At 32.9% G+C, this 27,934-nt stretch overlaps 4 protein-coding genes and 1 long non-coding RNA gene across 8 annotated transcripts; 2 read left to right on the plus strand and 3 right to left on the minus strand.

Annotated features, from left to right (window-relative positions):
- Positions 1-271: 271 nt before the first annotated feature.
- On the minus strand, positions 272-25,272 carry LOC123685045. The gene is made up of 2 exons (XR_006748227.1): positions 24,792-25,272; positions 272-658 (listed from the first exon to the last, which is right to left on the minus strand). It is a non-coding gene; the product is annotated as an uncharacterized LOC123685045 (long non-coding RNA).
- Positions 419-6,994, plus strand: LOC123685040 (eukaryotic translation initiation factor 4 gamma 2). Its single transcript, XM_045624605.1, has 10 exons — positions 419-551; positions 1,133-1,510; positions 1,599-1,842; positions 2,409-2,618; positions 2,676-2,951; positions 3,793-3,950; positions 4,006-4,177; positions 4,818-5,179; positions 5,254-5,739; positions 5,840-6,994. Exons 2-10 carry the CDS (start codon positions 1,295-1,297, stop codon positions 5,900-5,902), a joined length of 2,187 nt encoding a protein of 728 aa, XP_045480561.1. The 5' UTR covers positions 419-551; positions 1,133-1,294; the 3' UTR covers positions 5,903-6,994.
- LOC123685043 lies at positions 7,799-10,559 on the minus strand. Its single transcript, XM_045624611.1, has 5 exons — positions 10,090-10,559; positions 9,822-9,973; positions 9,397-9,665; positions 8,399-8,571; positions 7,799-8,037 (listed from the first exon to the last, which is right to left on the minus strand). Exons 1-5 carry the CDS (start codon positions 10,460-10,462, stop codon positions 7,946-7,948), a joined length of 1,059 nt encoding a protein of 352 aa, XP_045480567.1. The 5' UTR covers positions 10,463-10,559; the 3' UTR covers positions 7,799-7,945.
- LOC123685044 (transmembrane protein 41B) lies at positions 10,925-12,554 on the minus strand. 2 transcript variants are annotated; one of them, XM_045624612.1, is made up of 5 exons: positions 12,201-12,554; positions 12,019-12,139; positions 11,837-11,965; positions 11,351-11,596; positions 10,925-11,259 (listed from the first exon to the last, which is right to left on the minus strand). In XM_045624612.1, exons 1-5 carry the CDS (start codon positions 12,406-12,408, stop codon positions 10,998-11,000), a joined length of 966 nt encoding a protein of 321 aa, XP_045480568.1. In that variant the 5' UTR covers positions 12,409-12,554; the 3' UTR covers positions 10,925-10,997. The 2 variants fall into 2 exon arrangements, with proteins under 2 accessions (XP_045480568.1, XP_045480569.1); XM_045624613.1 differs by having other exon boundaries at positions 12,384-12,553.
- On the plus strand, positions 16,625-27,906 carry LOC123685042 (tubulin-specific chaperone cofactor E-like protein). 3 transcript variants are annotated; one of them, XM_045624608.1, is made up of 6 exons: positions 16,625-16,890; positions 21,193-21,456; positions 23,980-24,618; positions 25,630-25,814; positions 26,560-26,791; positions 26,873-27,906. In XM_045624608.1, the coding sequence occupies exons 2-6, from the start codon at positions 21,196-21,198 to the stop codon at positions 26,996-26,998; spliced, it is 1,443 nt and encodes a 480-aa protein (XP_045480564.1). In that variant the 5' UTR covers positions 16,625-16,890; positions 21,193-21,195; the 3' UTR covers positions 26,999-27,906. The 3 variants fall into 3 exon arrangements, with proteins under 3 accessions (XP_045480564.1, XP_045480565.1, XP_045480563.1); XM_045624609.1 differs by lacking the exon at positions 16,625-16,890 and adding an exon at positions 17,011-17,133; XM_045624607.1 differs by lacking the exon at positions 16,625-16,890 and adding an exon at positions 21,048-21,135.
- The last annotated feature ends 28 nt before the right edge of the window (positions 27,907-27,934 follow it).

Raw genomic sequence — 27,934 nt, forward strand, 5'->3', positions numbered from 1 at the left:
TTGTAAACAGTAATTTCTTGCAACAAATATATAATGATGAATTGATAGTTTTATTTTCAGCAATAGTTATTCTAACATGCTTCTTTTCTATAAATATAATATAATTTTGTGTGGTGATCTGTAAGAGCTCTAATTATATCTTCAAATCAAATGAAAAAAAAAACTATTGAAAATACTTTTTGAACACTTTTTTTTTCAACATAATCAGTAGAATATTCTATTTATTATCTCCGAAAAGTCTGCAGTAACTATGAAATTATTGAAAAAGTGATCTTCTGATTAAATAAATTTGCAAGTTCTCTTTATTAAAATTCGTCTGTAACAGTTTACAGGGAAAAGTCTAACAAGAAATTTTGGAAATACAAAATCCAGAGCGCGGCACAGTCACTGTCGTGAGTTGCTCAACTTCCAACACGGAGAGCCCCAGGCAAACGGGGCCACAAGCTCGTGTTTCGGGCCAGGACGACGTCCAACCCGCCAAGCGACGCTGGGTCCCACCATCTTCTCACAGAGTCCAGGATGGTCAATCTCAAGAATCCAGAAACGATCAGGTACATAATTAAATAGTCATTGAAGTTGAATACTTTGTTTAGAAATGTTTGTTTTAACCATCATACTGAGTTTGTCAAATTGGTAGCATTGATTTTTGACATGTAACCTAAAATAACATATCTTTGATAAATCCAAAAAGATTGAGCATATAATTTTAATATACAAAAAAATATATGCTAATAAAATATACTACTACTATAACATATTCATAATATTGTTATCATATGGCAATTATTTTTAACAGTAAAGATTTAAGAAATTTATTTTTGCTCTATGATAATGAGCATCGAACAATATTGTGTCTATTGAGAAACTTGAAATTTTTAATCAATGTTTAGGCAAACGGTGCAACTGGCCTCTATGATTGAAATTCTTTTCAAATAAATGAAAATGTTGATTATTTAATCACATTTTTTTTTATTATATTGAGGTGAAAATGAATTTAAATGAATGTAATAGTAAATTATAAATTAGATCCTTTAATAACCATTTATGCAATACTAATCAATCTGAAACTTGAGCTATATTGATATTTTATTTACTTTAATGTCAATTAAAATAGTGACCATATTGCCTGCAGGTGTTTCGAAAAGTCCGTGGTATACTCAATAAACTCACACCTGAGAAGTTCCAAAAACTGAGCGATGACTTGCTACGTGTTGAGCTACAGTCAAGTGTAATTCTCAAAGGTGTGATCTATCTCATATTTGAGAAGGCCCTGGATGAACCAAAGTATTCGTCTATGTATGCTCAGTTATGTAAACGATTAGATCAAGAAGCTCCCAATTATGAACAACCGGGCAAACCTAGTACATTTCGTCTTCTACTATTAAATAAGTGCAGACTAGAGTTTGAGAACCGCAATGCTGCATTTGAGAAATATGTCGGAGGTTCTGATGAAGATGACGATCGGCGGTCCATGGCCAAAGGCAAAATGCTGGGTAACATCAAGTTTATGGTGAGTTTATGATTTAACAAAAATTTTTACTAAATTCAATAAATTTATTGTGTAAAATGGGTATTTATATAACTGAAATTTATTCCAGGGAGAGTTAGGTAAATTGAATATTCTGCAAGAAAGTATCCTTCACCGATGTATTCAACAATTATTAACACGTCGAAGCGAAGATCCGTTCGAAGATTTAGAATGTTTGAGTCAGATAATGAGGACCTGTGGAAGAATCCTCGATACAAGCAAAGGTAGAGGACTCATGGATCAATATTTTGAGAGAATGCAAGTACTGGTTGATAATGCAGACCTACAACCACGTATCAGGTTCATGCTGAAAGGTAAGTTTCGTAAAAATTATGAGTGAGAGAAACTAAATTTATTGATCTTACAATCAAATGGCTATTGACTGTAGTCTTCCAGCCATAAAAATTATGATTTTGCTAGTTATTTTGAACATTTTCATTTTCTATATAAAATGTTCTTCGAAAACTTACAGCACATATAACAACATTACTATATTAAAAATGAATGAAGCGAAGTAATTCACACCGTTGAAGATTAGAAAGATTTAACAGTAAAGTAAATACAAATTGTTCTTTTCCTGTAATTTTCAAGTCATTGATTCTACCTATCTCTTTTAATGCAATATGACTTTTATCCACATTGCAGGATGCAATGAGGAAAGCTTTCATTCTTATATCAGTTCATTATTAGTTTGGTTAAGTAACATTGTGAATTTAAAATACCATGACCATTGACAAGTGACAAGCGGTCCGTAAATACGAAGTAGGTTACCTGCAACATTGGAAACCTCTCAGAGTAATAAACATAGTAATTTCTTTATGGAAAACCTCTAGTAACCGCTCTGAAATTCAGCGATGATAAAGTTGTATTTTCTATTCAGATGTTATCGACTTGAGATCTGATGGTTGGGTACCTCGAATTGCGAATGTAGTAGAGGGACCAATGCCTATTAATGAAATCAGACCATCGGAGGATGATCGTATGTCATTCAGAAGGAATGATAAGAACAACGACAGGGATACACACGGTCCCCAAGTAGATTTATTCAGACCTCTTAAAACTAGGGGTGGACTAGACGATATGTTAAGAGGTAATAAATAACTTTTTTCTTATTTCGATGTCGGGTGTTTCAAGTTTGTTTTGTCAGGTTTCTCTCTGGCACCAGCACCAACAACAAAACTGGTACCTGCGGGACCATTCGGTCCTAATGGTTTTGGACAGAGACACAGCAATGGAAATCAGAGACAGTTTGGATATGGCACAGGAAATCAGAAAGGTCAATACAAGCATAATCAGGGTAACAACAGGGATTCCTCGAAAAATGACCTAGCACCAAGGTTCAAGAAAGAATTGATTGTACAACCGGATGACATCAATGGGCTCCAACTGAGGCCCAATACAAACTTATTCAACAAAGCAATAGGTCAGTTATTCTTTAAATTTCTCATAAATTCCTATTCAGAGGTACATTTCATACCAAACTAACACTTCAATCAAAAAAGTTGAATAAAAGAAACTTATGAAGATACAAAAATTCGACATTGGCAGAAAAACATTTGACAGGATATCATAAACTTCAAAGTTATATTGGACAGTTTGCCGTCTGGGATTTCCAAACTATCGGAAGAAGTTCAATAAAGGAGATGAATTTACATCTGTTTGTCCAACAGAATATTTTGGGTATCACACCTGTTTATTTCTAGGGATTCTAAGAGTGTTAATCTTATGCTCTTATTTTCTGAATGGAGGATTTCAAAGTAGTGAGTTAAAGTTGTCAGTAAAAGGTGTGATCTAATGACATTTGATCACAACTTTGAAATCCTCCATTCAGAAAATATTAACACGCTTAGAATCTTTAGAAATAAACAGGTATACATACCCCAAAATATTCTGTTGAAGCCATGAGGTTTGACCTACAACTGTGATTGTAACTTGACCAATCTAGTTGTTCACATCTAGACACATTAGTTGGAAGTGGGAAAGGTGGTGATCCCCACCACTTCTAACTGGATCGGTTCTTGAGATCTAATGCTAGTAACCAGGTGCAGAGTATAAACTTCGTAACCAATCATAGGCCAACACTTCATTTCGAATGATGAGAAACCAAGTGTTGACTACAATCAAGAAACCTCTACTTATCACCGTAGTAGGTCAAACGTCAAACCGGTCAGATCATGGCTAGAATGCAAATTTTCACCTCTATAGAACAATCCTGCCGTGAAAGCCTGCAGCATTATAATTTTAATCAATAAATAAAATTTCAGTCAAGACGAACAATTTTGTCAACATGAGGACAACAACACTGGGTCCTTCCGAAAGTGCTCGCAACCCAGCTCCAATCAAACCTACGCCACTCGTTAAAGAACCGCTACCCATCAAACAAGCATCTCAAGAAAGAACTAAGCAGTCTAAGAAAGATAAGGTAATTGATTATTTACGATTCTTAGAATCTTTTATCATTCGTATAAATTTTATAGGGTCCTAACAAGGAAGAGGTACTTCAGAAGTTCGGAACGATTTTAGAGGAATATTGGAAGGGAGACCTGGATCTCAAGCAAATTCTCAACACATATAAGGAGCAGAAAGTGCCTGAAAAGTACGGAAAAGACATCATATTAGTTGCTTTCTCTCAAGCACTTGATAAAACAGGTGAGTCTATGGTATGGGGATATTTAATATTTTCTTTTGATGGTAATTCGTACTATTGAAGTTTAAGTTGATATTTTTTGAGGTATTACAATAGAAAACCAATTATTTCTTCTAATTGCTGTAGTTAAGCATTATGTCAAGTTTCCTGAAAATTTCGAGATGTGTGCGACAAGACTATAAGGAACAAAAAAGTTCAGTATTGAGCCAAAGTTTCTTTTTACGTTTTATTAAACTACTAGTGGTCCACCAAAAAAGAATACTGGAGGGAAAAGCGGATAATTATCTGAATAATCTTTCATTTTCATTTGTATCTCCAGATTAGGAACACCATGTATATTATTGCAGAGAAAATGGGTATATTTTTATTAAAAATTACAAATAAAAAATACCCTTGCTACATTGAACTTAATGGAACTATTCAAATACTAAACACAATTCCAGTTAGCTCCTTATGGCTGTGATAGTTGATGGTTTAGTTTCCTAATTTTTGCCATGTCTTGATATTGATATTTATTTACTATTCTTGATAAACACGAATTCAACAAATCAAAGATCATGAAAATCGATCTGAATATAAATAATTGTTTCAAACATAATATCAAACAGAGGCAATATAATATATTTCTTCAATTTTCAATAGATGTGGAACAAGAAAAAGTAATCAAACTCATTGGGTCCATAAGAGAAGCTGGATACCTAAATGGAAATGTCGCATCTGAAGCCTTGAAAGCCTTCTGTCACACGCTAGAAGAGAAGGAAAGTAGTAACTTGAATGCAGCTGCTGTTCTCTTAGGTTCGGCTGTGGTTGAACAATTAATCTCATTGGCAGAAATCGCTACCATCACAGAGGGCGGCAATTTGTACCCCTTATTCTTGTTGATACTGCAGCACATTCATCGCAGAAGGGGCAGAACAGAAATAACTGATCTTTTTGGAAGGAGCAAAGCTAATTTACTTGGCCAGTTACCTGAAAATGAGAGATCAAAAGAAAGGCTATCTGAAGTAAGTCGTCATTCTAATTCACCCGATTTAGCCCACCACCATGTTTGATAAAATAAATCAATTGTTCGTTTTAGGTGCTCGAAGAGAAAGACTTAGCTTTCCTTTATCCTCTACTTCGGATCCAAGCTGAGCTGAGCCGACAGCTACAATCTGAACCAAATCCACAAGCCTTCTACCGGTGGATCAGAGACCATCTAGATCCAGCTAGTCTGGCGGAACCCGGTTTTGTCAGTGCCCTTGTGACTGCACTGTTGAAACACATCACATTGGAAGCTTCCGAATCGGAAACTGATGAGAAAATCATTGGTGATAAGGAAAAGGCTCTCCTTGTCAAATATACACCTGTTCTGCAAGCCTTTTTGAGGGATAAACCAACCTTGCAGTTGGCAGCACTTTATTCCCTACAAACACATTTCTGTGCTCTATCTTTTCCTAGGGGGCAGTTGTTGAGATGGTTCGTGATGATGTATGATCTGGAGATTGTTGACGAGGAGGCGTATTTCAACTGGAAGGAAGATGTAACGGACGCTTATCCGGGAAAGGGGCAGGCACTCTTTCAAGTAAGGAATATTCAAACATGGTTTTCGAATAGCCTATTATCGTAGTTGAAAAATATGAACTTTATTGTGAACTTGGGTTATTTCAATGTATATATTTCAGGTTAACAACTGGATTACGTGGTTGCAGGAAGCTGAGTCCGAAGAAGAGGAGGGAGATGATTAGGAACAAAAAAAAATCGAACCTTAGGGAAATGCTGTATTTTAAGTTATTTAAATGCCAAGGACACTGAAGGTCCTGTTTTTCATTGTTTTGGTGTTGTCTGGAAATTCTTAGTTCAAGTTGCCGTTATGTGTGAATGATTTTATATATATATACACATATATATACTTATACATACATATATATGAAGTCTATAAATAGTAAAGTGATTGTAAATCAATAAGTTCATAACTAAATGATATATTTCTTACAGGTGTGCTAAAATAATACGACCAATGGTTCTTTTTAAACCGCAACTAATTGTTTATTTTCTGAAGGATACATATATGATTTTTTTCCTTCCGGAATGTTGGCAATACTCAGGTTGATTTCCCAGTTGCATATTCTCGTAAAAGATCATGGATTTATATATTATGATTTTATGTTTCTACAATAATTCGCGCTTAAGACAAATGTGGAAAAATTATCTTGCAATGCTCGGATGTGGATATCTTAAATTATTTATTCTTTCTATAAGAACATTTTTGACAATTGGTCATTATTTACAGTAGTTGATTTTGAATTTTATTAAGTATGAAGTCCTTGTTTCTTCAATTATTATGTTACATCTCAATAATTGGTTTATGTTTATGAAAACTTCAGTATCTTTTAATGTATGTATAGCACTTTATCCTTAAGTATTAGTAGTGAAAAATCATTGTTCCTGCTCATCAGTAACCTCTATTTATATTTTATTCTGATTCTATCCAATCCTTAATAGATACTCATCTTCATAAAATGTGTTCCAACTTAGGGTATGTTTATTGGACATATGATTCATCAAGTATTTGTCAAAAAATGATACAATATTGGATATTCCTATACACTTTAGACTAGTATAAATGTTTGTCAGAAGTGAAATGACGATCTTCATTGAAAATATATTTGTGTCTGTAAATCAAATTGATGGTATTAGCTATTAAATTCATTTAATCTGAAGGAATTCATCTCATCAAGCTAAGGTCTCGTCTGTAGCACAACATACATTTCAATTTTTTTATTATTCATATAAACAGTTTTTGTGATAGTACCATCGAATAAATTTGAAAAAATCAACTTTGTGTTTTAATATTAACCTGGAAAATGGTCTTTACAACTTCAAATATTTATTGGAAAATTGCTATTGATCATCCTAGCTTGAAAAAAGGTCACGTACCATTTTCGGGTTTTTGTAAACGAAATTTTCTACGCTGTGCAATGTTGACAAAATTTTTGTATGTTATCTATTGTGAAAACCATAAGCTAAATAAGTGGCAGATGGAACCCCTATAGAATCCTAGCAGCACTAAGGTCCAATCAGCTGCAACAAATTAAGCATACGCTAAGCCCATTGGACAGGCTACACTGACTTGAAGTAGTTGTCAGTACTCGTGACCAACGTCAAGGATTCTCCTAGCAACTCTTCTGAGACGTCATCTTATGGAGGCTAGAGATGAGGGGAATAATCTCTTATGGTTGAGAAACTGTCTAACTGAGAAGGATAAATAAGGATTCAAACATTTTCCGCAACGGCGCTAGTATAGCCAAAGGGTAACGAACTCAAGAAGGCGAACTCACTTTCATCCCTGTTTACTTCTTGTTTTATCTCTATCAGTACTTTTTGACGTTCCCTATAAATTCACCCTCTATCTACACAAGCGTCATTTAGGTCAATTCAACGGAAACTCTTGAAACGTGAAGATTATTCTCCTTATCTCTATCCTCCATACGTCAGCTGTTAAGGATCTATTCTCCGTGAGAATAAAGGATAGTTGTATCAACTTAGCGATAGAAAAAAATTGACAAACCCTACCCTTCTTGGTGCTTTCCGTTTTTAATATTTTCAAAAAAAGGAGAAATGTTCGAAATAATGCACTTTAATTAAATTAATGTATAAAATTTTATTGGTTTAATATAAATAAAATTACAGGTAACTAGTGAATTGCACAATAATTCTAATTGAGAATATTTCATCAAGATAAATATGTATAATATAAAAACAATTGAGCTGATAATCATTGGCAAGCGTCAACAGTACGATGTGATGTAGGAAATTGATAAATCTGTAGCATTTCCCATTGGAAGACTAATAGGCCGCCAGTACCACCAATTATACCACACTAAAAAAAAGAAAGTTCCAACAAAAAAAATGTATAATGGTTCAATAAGTAAAGAATCATTATAAACTTCGAAGGGGTTCTAAAATTAACTTCTTAGGAGATTTAAACCTGGATGATAGTAATGTCTGATTGTGGTACCTTGTTTCAAGCAATACATCTCCTAGGTGTAACACCAGGAACAGAAGCGGCTATGTTCAATGTGTTAGTCAGAAAAAATGAACCAAATACACACTTAGTTACTACTTTAATTTAATATTTACGCAATGGAAAACATATTTTTAGGTGAAGAATAGTGAATATAATGCATCTATCAAATTTTTCATTGCTTAAGATAATTCTTTTATTTGAATGATTTACTCACAGATAATAGAAGAGTTTAAAACAATAGAAACTGTTCGACATTCCTGACTACACTCAAGGGATGGCTTAAGAACTATTATTCTTTGACCTATTGCTTGTCTAACTGAAATATAACTACATTCTGTCCCAGGAAGAGTATAGGGAGGAGCTTTGGCACCGTCAATCATAATAAACCTAAAAGAAATTATTTATACTTTTATCGTATAGTCATTCTAATTATGGAAATAAATATGTATCATTAAAATTTAAATCTTGCAACATAATCCATAGAAATAGTCCTCATTTGTTCCAGTGGCGGCTCCCATGTAGATCAATAATTCATCTAAAATTTCTTTTGTGGAATTCAACAGTTAATACTGACAACTTTCCTACAATATTTTATAATTATTCAAATATTCTTCGAATATATTCGACATATAAAATAATCACAACTCAAGCCGCCTCTGGCCAGTCAGCGAATAAAAAACACCAAAATTTCAAACTGACTGATGTGGATGACAGTGACTCTTTCAAGTTTCATCACCATGACATGATCGTGACAGCTTAAGACCGAATTATTAATGGTGGTTGTAATGGCAACATAACGTCTACTGCTTTAAGACTGAAGAAGACATGGCCCGAAGGTCTTCCACAACACTAAACTATGCAAGACAAGTAGACTTTCACAGAGTTTCCCATAGCACAATTACTTAAAGCAATAAATGTCAAAAAAAAGTTCGTTATGGGAAAAATCAGACTAAGGGTTCCGTCAATATGGCCATATGTAATTTTGATTTTCTGTTAATTTAAAACAGGGGTATTAATTCTGGTTCGGATTTAAGAGCAGCAAAAAATCCTATTTCTCTTGTTATACATATCTATGTGCCAATATTCACCTACCTATCAACGTTATTTTCAATGGGAAGGGGGAGATTTGAAATGTGATTCACCTATTCTACAGATCAGGAACCGCCACTGATTCATACAACCAAATGAATTGAATTCATAAAATGTAAATACCTCTCCACACTCTGTCCTGACCTTTCTGGCATAGATTCAGGTCTGGGAAATAAACTTCTCAAAATTCGAGCAAAAGACATCCTATTGATCCTCCATGAAACATGAATATCAGAAGAGTTCAATTTGTCTGAATACTCATCAAATAATTCCTTCAGATTATTAATTTTATCTGATGTAGACGAAATACTGCTTGATTCTTCATAAAATAAATATTTGTTTTGTTCATAAAGATTTTTCAAAACCTCATAAGGTACAGGTTGATGACTAGTCTGAAAATTTTTGTTTGTTTGAAATATATAAAGATATGAAGTAAGGAAAGCTAATACTATATAAAAATACAAATTAATAATTGAGGTTTAAACTACACTAATATAGTCTAAATTTTTCATATAAATCATCTTTTGCTCAATTTGCATTGAACTCACTTTTGTTATATGTGGTATTCCAGACATATATATGCTTTGATTTTGTTTACCTGTTATCTCAATAAGAGAATAAACATTTAAGCAAGGCCAACATTCCATTTCTTGAACATAAAAAAAAGGATTCTCAACAAGACAACTCTCATCATAAAAACCTAAAAGAATAATTTTGTTGTAATATTCAAGTTAATCGACAAATGATGTATATATAGAAACTGCACCTAATTTGGATTGAACTGAAATGATGTATTATATTCAAAATATAATTTACCTGTTAAAAATGGAAACCTTTGAATAACTGGTACTGATAAATGCCTTAAAATTTTCAATCCTGGATATATAAAACCTTGGACATTTCTCAGAACTAAGCTAGAGGTTGGCTGATGGAAATTCAGTAAAATATATATGAATATGGCAAGAATAAAAATGAATATAAATAATTTAAATATATTTTTTAAAAAATTACTAATTTTGGTACTCTGTAATTGACCAGGTATGCACTTTTGCTCATTATTTTTCAATGAATAAAAACATTCTGAAAATATTTGATCTTGTTTACTTCTTGGTATTAATTTTTTGGCACTTTGAACTAGATTCATTACATCATTTTTGTATTGATGGAGTAGTAATTGTTCCTTTGACATTTTCAGGTTGTTTAATTTTACATTTTTTCGGTTTACAAGAATATTTTTCCCGTAAAACAGGGAAAAATTAAAAATTCATCATAGGAAAATAAATAAATAAATGCAAATTTCAACGATTCACAGAAATGTTGTGATTCCATAGAAAAGTATAATTTTCTTTTTATTCGTATGAATTAGTCTTGGCATAAGTTTTTAGATGTTCATTTAATAAAAGCGCTAATGGTACAGCATTCACAATACTTCAGAATTTAATAAACTTTGAAAATAATTAATTAATTTGACTTTGTTCACCACCTGCTTGAATCAGCCCTTGATACTTTCCATCCATCTAAAGAGTAGTTAAAAAAAGTGGTACAATTTTTTCATGATACAATTCATATTGTCTTGAATAGTTCTCCTTTTAAATAAAAATTATTCTTCTGGAGAAACATTAATTACATTCAATTGAAACTTCCGAAATACGCATCTTATTTTCTGAAATTATTTATTGATTTGGCAAATCTAGAAGTCTACAATTTCAAACTAAAAAAAACAATCAATTTTCCTTATCCTTCATTCTCTTTCTCAGAAATACTGGAATGAGGGATACAATACCAAAAAGAAACAATAACCCTACAGAATTCAAACTAAGTGGGTTGTGGGTCGATGTTAAATCTTGTAAAGTTCTTCCACCCTGAATTGCAAAAAATGAAGGGGGTGCAACTCCAATAAAAGTTCCTAGTGCAAATGGTACCAATGGTACTCCCAATAGAGGTGCTGTTAGATTTATGAACCAATTCGGTAGGATTGGAGTCATTCTAAAAGAGAGAGAAATCAGTAGAATTATAATTAACATATATATATATATTCTTGGGTTCAAATTCAAATAAATTGTTCATCATATCTTACCTGAGAAATATTATATAATTTAGCAAATTATCTTTATGTTGATCTACTTGTACAGCCCACTCCTCAGCTTTCTTTGGACATAACTTCATAACAAGTTTTCTCCCAACTAATTGAGATAAAAGGAAGCAAAGTGATGCTCCTAATGCTGAGCAAATGCATATCAAAATTAAAGCTTCATGGAATGGAAATAGAAATCCAGACAGAATAGATAAAAACAAGGATCCAGGAATGGCGAATGTCTGTAGACTATATTATGGTTAAGTGATTAATTCTTTGATTTGTTGTTTTAAAATTGGAAATTAATTGATAGTCATTGAACAGTTTCATTCACACATACAATTTTATGAAGTGTTGAAATTACTCAAATCAAATCTGAATTCAACAGTTCAAAGGCTAACGGAGGAAACAATGATATTGTATTTGACTATATCTGGGAAATAATAAATGTGCTTTGAAGGTTGATAATCAACACAATAAAAAGGATACAATATGTATATCAAGAATACTCCAAGCATAACTTGGTAATAATGGTCCACCTTATACCTATTCAAAACTAGACCCAAATTCTTTGCATCTTCTATACTAAAAGGAACCTTCAAATGAACTTTTTCTTCTCTGAAATCATCTAAACATTATACAGGACAAAATAAGATAAAATTATATCTTACTCTGTAACATTTGGAAATGAGCTATACACTAGAATTAATAAAAAAAGAGATCCTAAAAATACGCCCAATATTGATATGAGGGCTTTCCTTGTGGATATCGTTTCAGCTGCATTTTTTGGTGCTGCAAATGAAGAAAATATTCAATCAGCCAATGCTACTTATAAGTCAAGTGCAATGCGTACCATCATAAGGATTAAATTTAGGAATAGCTTCGGAATGGAAATGGAAGGGATCAGTGGTGAATCTTCCACGGAAATTTCTATATGAAATTCTGCCTTTTATCTTGAATTTTGGAGTAAATAGGATCGGGGTAAGATTTGAAGTGGATGAAACATCTGTACATTGAATATTATTAGCTACGTCACCTTGTAATTGTTGATTTGTAGTCATTCTTATTTCCTAAATTTCAAATCCTTTGTATTTATACTAGCTGAATTTGTGTTACAAATAAAATTGCATTTCATTCATTATAATGAATCTAAATGTTATTGAACATTAACATAAAATATTTTGGTTAGGCAGTAAATAATGTCAAATATTGATCCAACAGTCAAAGTCTTATGTTCTTAAAATTATTTATGGCATTCAAATCTAGATTTAGTTAACCAGGAATACAAAATTATGACTAGTAATAATACATATTATTATGTAGTAATTTCAGATGTTATCTTGTTAAATACTAGCTAATTCCCCGCCTGTCGCTAGGATTTCAGAAGAAAATTATTACGAGGCGTTTTTATCTCATTTTATTTAGTTTTATATGGAAAACATCTAAACTAAACAGACCTTATTTGTTTATCATGACAAAAAGATGGATACATTGGTTTTAGATTTTTTCAATAAAAGTTTTCATTCTGAAATTTTACTATGCCAGAATGCAGAAAACTAAAATGCAAAAAATTATGCATCTTGCCAAAAACCTTCCAGGGGAAATACCTACATAGCAATTTCCCAGCTTTTAGATCGGATGAATTTAGTAAAGCATAAGAACAAATATGGCTTCCATACGTTATTATATATAGATCAAAGTTCATACCATATATTATATATAATCATATATAATCAAAGACGTAACGAGGGGGATTATTGGCGACGTAACCCCCTCCATTGATTAGATGAAATAAAAGAAGGGAGGTAACAATTTTTATGAAAAATTGAAAGATTTTTTTTTTTCAAAGTGACTCAACTTTAGTTACGCCACTGTAAACTGTAGGTTCAAATAAAAAAAAATATCTAGGATCCTATTAAAAAATATTAAAAGCTGAAAAAGATTAAATCGTGGAATTGAAATTTAGGGTATTAGTGAATAAGTGTGGCAAGCTTCAGAAGGTGATTCAGCTTGGAAAAATAAAATCACATTATGCTATATTACTTTTGTCCACAAATGCTCTGTTTTCCGAGATACAGGGTAACTCGATTTTTTTTTTAAGAAAAAAATGGTACGCCACTGAGATATTTCCAACTAACAATCATTTTTTAATTCTTCGTTCAATTCGTGATGAAAAATCTCAATGTTAGTAGGCTATTGTTTTATTTCTTTGCATAAAAACGGTGCCCCATACGAAAAAAAGGCTTTTTTGTCACGAATTTAACGAAGAATTAAAAAATGATTATTAGTTTGAAATATTTCAGTGGCGTACTATTTTTTTTTTTTTTTTTTTTGAAAAATTGAGATCATTTTCAGTATGCGCGCCAGTGATGAACATAAAATTCTTAATTGCTTCAGAAAATGCGTAATTGAAACCCAACAAATCTGATTTTCCTATCTCCATCGGTTTCAGAGTAATAAATAAAAATTTCTAAGTAAATTTTTAACAACCTGTATCTCGGAAAACTAATCATTTGCGGACAAAAGTTATATAGTATAATGTCACTATTTTTCCATGTAGAATCACCCGCTGAAGTTTGTCGCACTTATTCGACAACACTCTGTATTTAGCGACTTATTATCAATATGAATGTATCAGCTTTGAAACATATCTTCCTTCCTTTTTCTTCATTTAGATACATCAGTATCTAAAATAATTGATATATTTTTAAATAAAATAAAAAATTATGCTTTTCATGAATAGTGCATTACCTCTATGGTTTGCTTGGAATGTTTACCATATTGTTTTGAAGTTATAAAATTTTAAAATTTGCTTCGAAAATTATAGTATTGGGGGATGATATTTCTTTTCAGATGTATTTTTGAATTTTATTCAAGATATTCCGTGAAATAAAAGTAAATTGTTTACAGAAATTACAGTATTTCTATGTAAAATGCAACGTATGTATAGTGTTTCGATGATGTAACGCTTCAAATTTTCCAAAATAGACTTTTTTTCTTATCAGAAACTACGACTAAATCTGTGACCTTAAATTTGTTGAATTAGATAAGTCGTAGACTGTCTATTTCCGGGTACTATGCGAAGTTTTAGCTGGATACACGTAGATTGTAAAGACACTACTCTTATTTCGAAATAAAGAATCAAACTTAACCTTGAATGATTTTTATTCGATGAACGGGCTTGGCAAGTGTCTGCTAAGACCAATTATATGTATGTCATTGGCGTGCAGACATCACTTCTATAGGCATATTTGACAGTTTTTGGATGGTGAAATATTATGAGTTAGCAACCCAATCATGCTCTAGTAGATATTTCATTACATTCTGTGCATTTCATTACACTCCCCCTTTACCTCAACAATGTAAAATCCCAAAGTTGTCAAAAACTGTGCTGTGAGGAATTTATACAAAAAATAGTCTTGCATTATAGTACACCGCATGTTGAGGAAGCTTTGTGATCACTTTTGAAATGAAAACATTTGTGTATTCCGATTTGAAAAATTTTGGTTTCGTGTCAATCTGTCGATATGCATGTCCGCTAATCCTTGTAGCAGTATTCTTATAAGATTTCCATAGAATTAAGACGCGTTCTACTTGCCCGATTTCGATGAGATTTGAAACAAGAATTGGCGTTAGGAAATCAAAAGTTCCATATCAATTCCAGCTCTTTATTTGAATGAACAGTAAATGTAAATTAGAATTCTCCGGATATATTAGTGACCCAAGATGAAATCAAGGTTTTTCAATATAGTATCTCAATTTTTTGTGAAAAAAATATGTGAGTTTATTCTAAATTGCAATACCAAAGATTCTTCAAAAAATTGAAAGAATCGATCAAGCTCCTTTCGCACAGAAATGAATCTGCACTGAAGAACCTAGTGATGAAAGGTATTGTAAACCCCCTTAATCGGTAAATATTTTTTATTATTTATTGATTATTTTGAGAATGTTAGTTTATTTTGAAGAATCATCAAAATTATCGAATCAGAAGGGCTTTTCAATAAAAGGTTTCATTTTAATATTAAAAAAAAAATCAAGTATATTTCAAGAGAAGTCAATGGAAATTTATTTCTTTTTAAAAAGCAAAGTACACCTTTAGCGATGAAAAACGATATCAGTCAAATGTCTGCCATGTCTATGGTTGCAGTACCATATCCTTTTCATGGAATTTCAAGAAACTTTTCTGCCAAAAATGCGGATGTTTTGATGCTTCTGTGGCATGTAGCGCCGTCTTGTTTAAAATAAACGTCGTCCATATCCTGTATCTTCCAATTCTGACTTATTCCCAAGATCGACGAGGAATCGACAAACATTACATTTTTGTCAACATTACGGCCTAGAGCAGCGATATTCTCAGTTATTCCTGAGCGACGCACACGGTTTCGATTCTTCACATCACTAACTTATCTTACAGCTCAAAGTATTCCGTTTCACTATTACCGACTAAAAAGGTGCTTTAGTTTTGCAAACTGTGAAATAACTTGCATCGTTCCATTTTCAGTGATGGCGTAATTTAACTTGTTAAATGTAAAAAGAAGGCAGCTTCAAAAGTGATAGCGATTAGCGGTTATTCAAAATGAAACATCTCAATGGAATAGTTATTTATAATACAAGTGCAGAAGGCATTGATATTCTTCCTCGAGTTCAAAATTCAAAAACGAGCCACGAAGTGGCGAGTTTTGGAATGAACGAGTGGTAGATTGAGCCTTATGTACGAGTATTATACATTATTTTCTCTAATTCATTGCATTTTCATTGAAATTAATGAAATATTCCCATAAATATATTCAAGTGATTTTTGCATTGAAAAATGTTGGTTGGCTGAACTGATTTCTTCAAGGCAAATTGATGAATTGACAGATAAGGCCGTGGCGGAAAGTTCGGAGTACCAACATAGAATAATAAAATATAACCATGAAAACTGTGCGTTTTTGATATATTCTCGCACGATTTTGTTCTACAAGATGTGGAAGAATGAACGGAATAACCACAGAATTAGAGAAAAGCCTTATTTACCTCATTTAGAAGTTCACACATAAAAACCGATTGCATGACTGCAGAATCTGAAAACAGTCATATCAAAGATAAAAAGTAACTACAAATAGAAGTTTTTTTCGGATTTCAAACACAAAAAAACTCTCAAATATCCGAGAAACTGTCATATAGTGCAATATAAGCCCAAAAACCGAACCATTCCTACGGCACTGAATTCGCACAGACCAGCCAAACAAAAATAATAAACTGGGATTGTAGTCAGACAGGTCAGCTGTTGCAAGCAACTTCCCCCAGATCAGCTGATCGCAATAACAAACAAACGCGAAATTGACTTCTCATGAACGAAACCAGTGGGAGCGGGAACTCCGCGTCGAAAGTTTGAACTCTACGTACTGAGTAATAAAGACGTGATTTTTCATTTGATCGGGATAGACTTATTGACAACCCTTGGCAGCTACTCAGACGGATCGAGGTATCATCAGAGGGCACCTCATGGTGTTGACAACACTTTGTTTTGATTCAAATTTGGATATTTACCAACCTTATTCGTAAGTAGACGTAATATTGATTTAATTGTTCTTTGTTCTATGCTCTTATGGTGAGAATAGGTCAACTGCGCGCGTGCATACGTTTCCTTTGTTATGTAAACATTCTGGTTCTTGTTGTTTTTCTTCCTGATTAATGTCCTGCAGTTGAAGAGGAACTAATTGAGAATTTAATCGTAGATAAGATGCGATTAGATCCTTGAGTTTTATTTCGAATGCAATTGTCATGATCCCAATATTTCATACGTAGGTACTTATTTTGAAATTCTTTGTGATGTGGCAATTGAGATAATAAGTGTATTTTCATTATGAAATTTGTTTTTCGATGTCGATGTCTCATTACACTTTCTTTATGAGTTTTTTATTCCAACTTTCATATCGGTCGACGAAAAAAGGAATTAACTCATTCTAAAATTTTCATATAATTCATTTTGTAATGTGTAGAATCCATAAATCAAAATTCGTCTGTCCGTCAGAGTTTTTCTCCCAGCGGTTTTTTTTCCACAAGAGAATAGAGTTGCATTAGGCTAAAAAACCCAATTTCTTGAATTTCCCAGATATTTTTTTTTCAAGATTAAATTACTCGAAAACGGCGCTTAGTACGAGAAAATTTTTTATTTTTCAAACTAGTCACAATTATTGATGAGCATTCAAGTTATATTCAATAGTTGGGTTCTTCGAATTTCTGGTATTTTTATGGAATGTATTGTTCATAATGAAGTAACTGAAATATATGAATGGATTTCTGTGTTCAGAGAAGATGCATCACGTCAAGAAAAAGTTATGTTCGAAAAATCATTTCCTTCGATATAACCGAAAATTACATTTTTTTATCGATTTTCTTTTTAACCGGGCCGAATCGGAAAAAATGGTAAGGAAAATACTGTTTTTTTTCAATCTTCGGTTGAAATATATGTACAAGTCAAAGACTCACCCTGTATATAAAAGAGGGTATATGACTATTATGTAAGGGCACCACACCACGTTCAAACGACTGGACCAAATTAGATAATTATTTTTTTTTGTCGTGTTCATTACTGTCATTAGAAGGTTAATATAACAAATATTTTCGAAAAAATCGTACAGAAAAGAAAAAAAAAGCTTTCCTTTTTCCTCCGACCGAGCGAACAATCATAGAGTATAATTGATCACTTCGAAGGGTGCATTTTGGGTTGCCTGACAGAAAAAGAAAATGATTCTTATTTACTTATGGGTGCTATTTTATTTCATCTAGTTAGTCTAGTTTCCATTTTGCGTTCGATATCCAAATCTACCCTGAAAATCTGAAAGTTTCCACAATCTTCCGTTCGAGAGTTATCGTGTTTAAGGACGGACGGACACAATTGAATTTGACCACGGATTTGTCATCACTGAGCAAATTTTATCGTTTGAGATCACTGTCTGCTCAAAATTCGTAAAATCCAAAATGGTGATGAAATGATGATTAACAAAAATATTGACTTTCAGAAATTTGCAACATCGAATTTTTTGCCCTTATTATTCCGATGATGCAAACGTATGAAAAAGAGTTATTTGTGTCGGCTTAAAATATCACTGCAATATGTAGGTCTTGAATATTTTCAGACGAAGTTTAATGTCAGATCCTTTCGAAATTGCGCACTGAATTTGTTTTTGGGAAGACAACCTGGTTTCATTCGTCGATTTGAGTAGGCATAACGATCCCAATAGAAACCGTGCAATTTTGAATGTTAATTGATGATCCAGATCGAAGGTTAAACCTGTAATTTAGTTAATTTATCGGAAATAGACTGGTATGCGTGAATGGGAATTAAATGATCTGTCATTTCATTCTGACAAGCCCATGAATAATTGTTTTTATAAACAATTTTCACTGACCCACTATAAAGGTGCTTGACCAAACGCAATAGTCAATTACATATATAGAATAATTAATCCAATTAGGAGAAGAAGTAAAATTACGAACATCAAAAGCAATATCTTCAAACTACGGATATTCTACAAATTACAATTATTAACTGTTCTGTGTGTTGAGCACTCGCTCATTCATGCGCCAATTGCGCCTTTCGACACCACAGAACTGTATGTACGAAATGTAATTTATGATGTCATTGTTGTCGGTTAGTTTCTATCAAAATATTCTGATCAAAATTTGGGGAATGAACATTCGGGTGGTTATTTTCAACTTTTTGATTGAATTTATATGATTCTGGTGACGTACGTTATCAACTGAAATTTCGTACACAACTTGAAATTGTTATAGTACCTACATCTTCACATTTTAACTTGGTCGGAAGTCGGAACCTATATCGTCACAGAAGTATTAAGTTTTTTTTTCGATATTCTGCTTGAATTTTCTATGCTTCTGCTTATGGAATCAATATGAAATTTTCCATGGAACTTGAAATTGATATTTCACATTTTAATTTAATCGAAATTCAAACTCTATCGGATTCGTAGTTTCAAAACTATCAAGAAAACAAAATTTCGAACCGGCATATTTTTAGGGAACTCGGAGGGGAACTCCTAATAGGATTTTGCCCATCAATTTCTGGTATTCGAGATCCGAATCAACCATGAAAATTGAAAACGACAAACGGACACCAAAACAGTTATGCCAACTTGGCGACAAAAACAATTTCGAAAATTCCAAAAAGCGAGTTTTTAATTAATTTTTCTTGAATTAAATTACGCAATTCTGTTTCAAAAGACGTGAGGAAGTTACCAGGCCGTTTAAAATCAATAGTATTGAAAACAACAAAGCCAAATATTCCAACGATTTCATCATTGTCAAGTTCTTACGATCGAAATTCATTTCGATATTTCAAGGTGAACAAGTATGCTTTTCCATTTGTATAATTTGCGGATAATTTTCATTGTGAGCTTTCTGCTCGTTCGAATCTGATAAATCACTTCTAAATCAGCAAATTTGAATTTCAGTATGCAGCATCTAATATTCTAATGGATATAAGACCATAGAGAAATGAATTCTTCGTCTATGGATATAAGACAATAAGAAAGAGTATGGATATGAAACTGGAGCTTTTGCGGGATTGTTCAAATTCGTATCAATGCAATTTTTCACGAAATTTCGCCTGTAGATTTCTGCTTCATTATTCTTTCGAACACAAATCATAGAAGTCAAGACTTCCTGATCTGTGAAATACCATGAGAACATAGAATAACCTAAAGTGTTACTTTCTTTCAACACAAGGTCATTTAAGTAACAAATCGTTTGCAACAATATTCTTGGGAAAACGAAAACATATAGAACAATATCAAATGCACACTATATTAAATAGATCAAATTTCAGTGGAATATTTCGTATAAATTCTGGGATATCGAAATTTTCCAAAATTTTTCTTTAATTTCCAATGATAAGATTCTTACATTCATTTCACCCTTTTTCAATTGAAGATTTGTACAATTCAGTTCGATCGGAATTTTTTCAATAATTGAATAAACAAAATTAGATATGTTTGTAATTCCAGCACTATTGGACGGATTTAGCCCATTTAAATTTGGATCCTGAACCTACACTGATAATTTCCAATTTTCTAGTATTTCTAGCTGATATTTCTCTTAAAAGTTCGCTTGAAATTCGAAGATTACAGATATTAGGACAAATAGATGGCTAACTGTTCCTCTGCAATAAATGCGCAAAAACGAAATAGGTAGTGAATATACAATTTTCAAGAAAAGTAATTTATTAAGTTAAAAAAAGTAAAGCACCTAATTTACTCACTCATCATTGCCCACTTATTTTATTATGAGTATTTATTGTTTTGGTAACAATCGCGCATAAATATTCATGCGATATAAACCATTCTACTTGTCGAAATTATGATGAAAAACATCGTAGATCACGAAAAAACATTTTGGAGGTCTTTTATGTAATGATTCAACGAGACTTCCATTTCAGAAGCTCAAGTAGAGCGTGAATTTTAATTACGGTAGTGAAGTAATAATATTACTCATTTTGTTATTTATCTACTAACTATTGAAAACGAAAGTTAACCAGAACGAACACGGATGAAAACAATCAATCAATATACAGGCCATTTAATTCACATAAATAAAGCCAAAAATTGTTGCGTCATCAATTTAGACAATTTCAAATCACAAAGTTGGCATTAAGAATTAGTGAATTAACAGGGAAACGAAATGACATCTATGTTACTAAGAAACATAGATTGTTTTTCAAACTCTATGAGCTATCAAATATTCCTAGTTTGGTTTTGCAATAGAAACACCTTTTATTATTGATGGTATCTAAATTTTCTTGCATTTTTTGGGATAAATAAAGATAATATTCATCTTTCCAGATAATGACGTCTCTACTGGAAGCCTTAGAACAGAAATATGGAGAGAGGGAGATGACTTTTGGAGATATAGACGATTCGAAATATACCGATATCGCTATTTCCATTTTTGTGCCTTGTCGATCGCCCAGAGCTTTAGTTCCATCCCTTCTAGTGTTGAATGACTGTGATATTACCACTGCCGGAGATAGCGAGGCCTTAGTTGCAAAATGTTCCTGCGTCGAAGAACTGGATCTCGCGAAAAACAAACTTCACGATTGGCCCGAGGTGAGTAAATCGCATTTTTTCTTTTGTTGCACGTCCATAGCTGGTGGTTCTTATATTATTTCAATATTGAAGTGTATTTTAGAATTCAAAGGATTGAAGTCTTTGTTGCGAGGATACGCAAGTCATAGAAATAAGTTGAATTTTTTTTACTCTTACATATTTTGCGTCCCATTTTTGACTTTTTTTTTATATTATGCAAGCAGCTTGCTTGATTGATACAGCTGGTAAACAATCGAAAAATGAAGCGAGGAAAGATGTTGGCTAATTTCGAATACCAGCATGTAAATTTATTTTTAGTTCTAGGTCAGCATTCCCATTTCAGATTTTTACGATTAGAAATATTACGCTACGAAAATGATATAATACTAATTAAGATATTGCGCATTTAGCTTTGGTATTTCGAATTTCATTAAAACTCATTACTCCTGATCTTCCTTCATCTGTACATACCAATCATCTGAAAGTTAGACGGATCTTAAAACGGAAGCGATTTCTACAAAAACTCTACGTGTTGAAAACGTACAATTTGAAACTCCTCTATTTTATTGAAGTTTAATTCAGTATTTTTATACGTACTGTAAATGAATAGATTGCCATAACTTTTATTGGTATTGCGTTATTTCTACACCGAATGTCTATCAGAATTGCTTGCCATTTATTTTGATGTTACTATTTCGTTTACCTCAGAAAATATTTGAAATCATTCAGCAAATTATATGAATGAAAATAAAAATATGATTTCATCATCGAAAAGCACTGAGCTTACGTCAGAAGCTTCTGAGCGCTCGTCTTCCATGCGCCTATTTCACTCTTGGAGATCACAGAGATTATTTAGATCAGGTGGTTCTGATGATAAGATGCTACTGAACTTCGAAATCCTTTTTTTTAATTTGCTAAATATTTGGTATTTGACTTTTGTTGTAGTCAGTGGCGTAACTAAAGTTGACTCAGGGGGGGGGGGGGGTTTACCTCGCTTTGGCAGCTAAATCTTTCAATTTTCTATTAAAAGATTTCTTTCCAAATTATATTACATTTTTTTTTATTTCTTCTAATCAAAAGGGTCTATGTTCCCAAAAACCCCCTAATTGCGCCTATGGTTGTCGGTACCTTGTTTATTGCAATAAAAAATTAATATACTTGTTTATTTGCGTATGGTCGTTCTAATGAGATTGTCCCCAAATCCCAAATACACTGGCCCTGTAAGTATATAACGAGAATACACTTTTTTTGAAGAGATGAGACGAGACATAATTTTTGGATGTATTCTATTCGATATTTTTGATTGAAAGTTATCTAGATCTACCCTTGGAATCTAACTTCATAGATTATATGGCTACAAGCCACTTCTCTACTAAATCCTATATTATACTAGCTAGGCCTATTTTGAATGCTATTTTCATTTATATTTTTGACAGACGTCTGGCACGATTACAGTATGGTTGTTTCAACGTAGCAAACCTTGAAGTTATTTTTGAGAGATTTAAATCACATTTTTTATATCAATTCAATTCTACAATTCGAAAAACATGAAGTGACATTACAAAAAGCTGTTATATATACTCTTATAAACAGTGCCCTTCCTAATTTTAGTAATACTATGTCTGAATTGGGGTGTGGTTGTTTTGAAACACAAATTCTAATTTTATGAATATGTGTTTATTGATGCACATATCACATACAAGTTGCACCAGCCTGACGCTTATATATATGGATAGAATTGAGTAGAGAGTATTAATTGGTTTTATTTCGTTAGACTGTGGGTGGTTGACTCGAGATTACTGTTGAAACTGTCCCTTGCATGGGGTGTTTTGTTTCCTGGGGTCGAACCTTCTCAAATTGTACTTCAACGATATATTCGATGCGATGTTGCCAATCGCACAGTACCGAACAATGTCATACATATAAAAAATAATGTTGGTCGACCTGCATTTCGACATTTCAGGGGGAATTTTATGCTTGACTCGAGTGTGAAAAATGGGCCTAAGGCATGCGCATTGTAAGCAATTGACCATATTCACCGTCGCCATATTGTTTTGCGATAATACCAACCACCCAGTGTTCCTAACGGAGAAATATTGAGTTTACTAGAGAAATACCGCTAATATCAAAAATACTATCAGCCAGTTAATTTGTTCATAAAACCACCTTTCACTAATGTTTTTATTTCCAAAAGGTGAAATTTTTGCGAAATATTGTCCCAAACAAGCCTATCTGGCGTAGCAGCCAGAAAAGGTACACATAAACTTCACTTATAAACTTTATATTGTGGAATTTTTCTAGTAAACTCAATATTTCTTCGTTGGGAACACTGGGTAGTTGGTATTGTCGCACAACAATATGGCGACGGTGAATATGGTCAATTGACAGGAACAAGAGGTTAAAGCATATTTTTCCTCATTTGATGTAAAGGGTTGACTGACATATCACATAAACTGATGTAGCCTAATTGAGGGTAACAGCTTTACTATTGACGTCCATTTTAATAGGTAATAAATTCCAAATAATCAGAATATGAATTTCCAGGTATTCTGCATCCTCCAACAGATGCCGAGACTGAAGTTCGTTAATCTGAGCTTTAACGAACTCTCCACGCCAATAAATAAGATAGACCTTTACTGGGAGCAACTCCGTAACCTTGTCCTCAATTCCACATTTATCCGGTGGAAAAGCGTTCAAGAGATACTGGAACACCTGCCGCAGCTCGAAGAACTCCATCTGAGCCTCAACGACTACAGACACGTCCATCTAACGGAGGAAGAAGCAGAATGCATATGCCAATCGGAAGACGTGGGACCGGAAGTCGACGCTACATGCGCATGTCCGAAGCTCGATTACCAGGGGAAACACTCGCACGCCAAACTGCGCAAACTACACTTTACCGGTAATCCCGTCAGGGATTGGTGGCAAGCTTGCAAACTTGGATACGCTTTCCCTAACCTCGAGTCTCTGGTTCTTGCCAACTGTCCAATAGATTCGCTCAAATTTGACGACAAGTGCTCCTGCGATAAGAACTGCACATCGGATGGAAAAGACCTTGAAAACACTCCCCAGGACGCGTTCAAGAAGCTCAAAGTGTTGAATTTGAATTGCACCGATTTGGCCTGTTGGGATGACGTAGAAACGCTGGCCAAGTTTCCTGCGTTGAATTGCGTTCGAGTTCAAGTAAGTGCGGCATTAGTTTCATTAAAATATCTTGTTGTTTCGGTGTCTACCCAAATTAAGAACATTTGCGGTATAAAATAATGTTTGATCTACAAAATCAAAAGTTTCACTCGCATTCAGATAATTCTGAAATAGCTTTAGTATCGTGTATGTCTGTCTGTGTCCGCACATACCTGTTACAGCTTGAATCAGAGGTGGATCCCCATATAGGCGCAATAAGCGCACGCTTTGGAGCCTCGAGATCAGGGGAGTCCCAAAAACCTACGCTGTTCACTAAAGGTCAATTCACAATATATCCGTACGTCTCGATTGAATTCATCAGCCGAGTCACTCGTGATTGACTTAATTAAATATAGTGGCGACAGTTCTTTCAAATTCAGCCAAAAAATGGCGAATGGGGACATAGAACTTAAAAATACAATTGACTGAACTGAACTGACACATGTCAAAATCTAAATTATTGGGCCTGATAGTATTCGATTGTATATAGAACGAATTTATTTAACTGAAGAATACTACAGTTACTATATGAAATGGGCCTTACATTTTGAATAAATCCCAAAAATCAGGTAGATGGAGAAGAAGCGCCGCCATATTTAGGCTCATCCAACCAAAAACAAGACCATGCTTGTCGCCACTGTGGTTTATTAAGTCACTGCGTAGTTGTTATCAGCAACCCTAAATTTTTAAATGGGAACTTAATAATTATGATTGTCAATGAAATCTCTGATGTACGGTGTGTGTTACACATATGTAAACTTGAAATTTCCCCTGCTGCAATATTTCGCATTCTACTAGTTTTTTTTTTCTCATTGAAACTTGGTATATTTTTATTCCGGTTGGGTCTTAAGTGATTTTATAAAAACTTCAGCTTTTTGAACTATATGGTGCGTTTTGCACATTTTGTAAATGTTTTATTAATTTGATCAGGTTGATTTTGTATCATTCCATTATATGAAAAAAATTCACAAATAGAGATGGTAGTTGTTGATATTCATCTTGTAACCGTAGGGTTGTCCCCTGTGGGAGAGTAATGAGTATACGGAGCACGAACGAAGACAGCTCTTCATTGCACGATTGCCAAATGTTGATACGCTTAATGGTGGTGGCAAAATTGGCCATGACGAAAGAGAAGATGCTGAAAGAGCGTTCATAAGATATTACATGGAAAAACCTGAAAGTGAACGACCCGAAAGGTATGTACTTACACTTGGGCGATTCTAATGTTATGTATTGGGAAATATGGAAACTAATTTTCATTCCAGAAAAAGCGCTCCAAGCTTCAGTTATATTTATTGCAATCTAATACTCAAATTTTGAGTTAGTAAACAGCATGATTGTCATGCTTTGTGTTTTGGCATTATCAACTTTTAAGAAAAATTAAGATTTTTAATTTTTTTTTAATTTCAAAGATTGAATTGTTTTTCTTAGTAGGGTACATAAAAATATTGTGCCATTTCGAAAACAAGAGTTCTTTCTTTTGAAAATCATACTGGTTTTGAACTAGATATATTCGAATTAAAAACCTAAAATGAGTGAAACTTTTTTTAAATACCTGGAGATTTTGAAAGCACTTTGGAACTACCATTTTTGGCCCTGAGAAGTCAGCTATTTATCAGTTTATCTAATGTGTGTTTTGCGAAAAAAATATTAAATAAAGAATATGCCTTGATTTTTCCATAATTAATTAATCGAGAGAAAAACATGGATTCTGTACACCAGCAAAGATTTTTAACTCACTGTATTCCCTTGATATGACTGCAACTGCCTTTTCCAAATCGCAAATTTCTACATCCTACACATAGAAAATCTTAAAGAGATTGTTGAGTAATAATATTTTGCGTTTTATTAATCATTCCAAATTTTTTTGACATAGAGGTTTTCGTCTCCTTGAAAATACCTTTGATCTTATTTCATTGTTATATTGAATTTTATTTTCAGATATTTCGAACTGGTTTCAATCCATGGAAAATTGGATCCCTTAATCAACATAGATTTGAGACCAGAAAAACGTGTTAAAGTATTGTTCACTTGTGGAAATAACAGTGAAATACGATCAGTTGACGTCTATCGCACAGTTAGCGATCTCAAGCTCAAACTGGAAGCATTCGCTGGATTTTCCGCATCCAAAATGAGATTATATTATGTGGATCAAGATTTGAGGGATATTCAGGTAGGTAGAGCAAAATTGATACTTCTGATTGAATACTTGAATGACTTATGAAATATTTATATTTTTGAACCTCCATTTCAGGGTCCCGAAGAGATGAAATACCCTCACAAACAGCTTTACAGTTACAATATTTATTCGGGTGACGAAATAATAATAGATTATAAAGGACGATCATCTGAAAGGAATTCTCTCAGCCAGTCGATATAACTGTATATTTTTATTTGTTGAGTTCTATTAACATTTATTCCAGTTTTCGTTGAAACTTAAAATTTAGCTTTGATGAAAACACAATTGGCAGTCTGAAAAGTCAAACACTTATGTTAAAGTTGTTAGTTATTTCGTTCTATAGGACAGCTAGGAGTGATTGAAAACTTCAAAAAGGAGTGAGGTATAAAATTTAAAAGTTTAAATTTGTTATTCTATTTCTAGTCAGTGAGTATGGTGATACACTTGAAATTATTATCGGATATGGAGCAAACAAATGTTTAATCCTTAAATTTTGTTAGATATAAAGGATAATCCTTTCACTTAAAATATAATTCGATAGTAGGTTCTTTGGATAAAATCAATAAATTTTCTTAGAAATTCCTAATAATTTGAACATAAACTTTGCTTCAAATGCTTATATCATTGATATTTCTTTAAGACATTTTTTTTTATCTAAATTTTAAATTTCATGATAGAGAGAGCCTACTTTCGAAACTGAATAAAGGAAAAAAACTCCAAATTCAGATGAAAAATTTTTCAATTTATCCATATTTGTTTTATGGAAAATTCTGACCATGAAAATTCAATTGATTCTGATCTTCAAAATCACTTCTTATTCGAAAGGAAAAATGTTTCATGATTGTAAAGTATTAAGGTATCTTTCTCATTTAAGAGGTCGAAGTATTAAGAGACCAATTTATTTTTAAAATTCCAGAGCAATACTCATTACGATACTAAAAATCTTTTAAGCAGCTTCAAATGTATTTTATACTAATCTTACTAAAAATTCCACACTAGATCTTACTGCCATCCATACTATTCCATAAGTTTAGTACAATTTATAGATTTAGTTTTAAGAAACTTATTGTTCGATTTCAAAATGATCTTGAATAAACTATATCTTTATATCTAGATATATTAATTACGCAGTGGTCA

The sequence above is a fragment of the Harmonia axyridis genome, chromosome 7, assembly GCF_914767665.1.
Source record: "Harmonia axyridis chromosome 7, icHarAxyr1.1, whole genome shotgun sequence".
NCBI lineage: Eukaryota > Metazoa > Arthropoda > Insecta > Coleoptera > Coccinellidae > Harmonia > Harmonia axyridis.

What these genes read in the sequence shown, in the direction of transcription:
- LOC123685044 (XM_045624612.1), bottom strand. Translation starts at nt 12,408, where the DNA reads ATGACTACAAATCAACAATTACAAGGTGACGTAGCTAATAATATTCAA. An exon ending in TCATTTCCAAATGTTACAGA is followed by an intron (nt 11,966 to 12,018) that starts GTAAGATATAAT and finishes AGATGATTTCAG; the next exon opens with AGAAGAAAAAGTTCATTTGA. An exon ending in GTATTCTTGATATACATATT is followed by an intron (nt 11,597 to 11,836) that starts GTATCCTTTTTA and finishes ACCATAATATAG; the next exon opens with TCTACAGACATTCGCCATTC.
- LOC123685042 (XM_045624607.1), top strand. An exon ending in AACTTCACGATTGGCCCGAG is followed by an intron (nt 21,457 to 23,979) that starts GTGAGTAAATCG and finishes ATGAATTTCCAG; the next exon opens with GTATTCTGCATCCTCCAACA. An exon ending in GAAAGTGAACGACCCGAAAG is followed by an intron (nt 25,815 to 26,559) that starts GTATGTACTTAC and finishes TTTTATTTTCAG; the next exon opens with ATATTTCGAACTGGTTTCAA.
- LOC123685040 (XM_045624605.1), top strand. Translation starts at nt 1,295, where the DNA reads ATGTATGCTCAGTTATGTAAACGATTAGATCAAGAAGCTCCCAATTAT. An exon ending in TATCAGGTTCATGCTGAAAG is followed by an intron (nt 1,843 to 2,408) that starts GTAAGTTTCGTA and finishes TTTTCTATTCAG; the next exon opens with ATGTTATCGACTTGAGATCT. An exon ending in CTTATTCAACAAAGCAATAG is followed by an intron (nt 2,952 to 3,792) that starts GTCAGTTATTCT and finishes ATAAAATTTCAG; the next exon opens with TCAAGACGAACAATTTTGTC.
- LOC123685043 (XM_045624611.1), bottom strand. Translation starts at nt 10,462, where the DNA reads ATGTCAAAGGAACAATTACTACTCCATCAATACAAAAATGATGTAATG. An exon ending in AAGGTTTCCATTTTTAACAG is followed by an intron (nt 9,974 to 10,089) that starts GTAAATTATATT and finishes TTATTCTTTTAG; the next exon opens with GTTTTTATGATGAGAGTTGT. An exon ending in TTTAAACTCTTCTATTATCT is followed by an intron (nt 8,038 to 8,398) that starts GTGAGTAAATCA and finishes TCTTTTTTTTAG; the next exon opens with TGTGGTATAATTGGTGGTAC.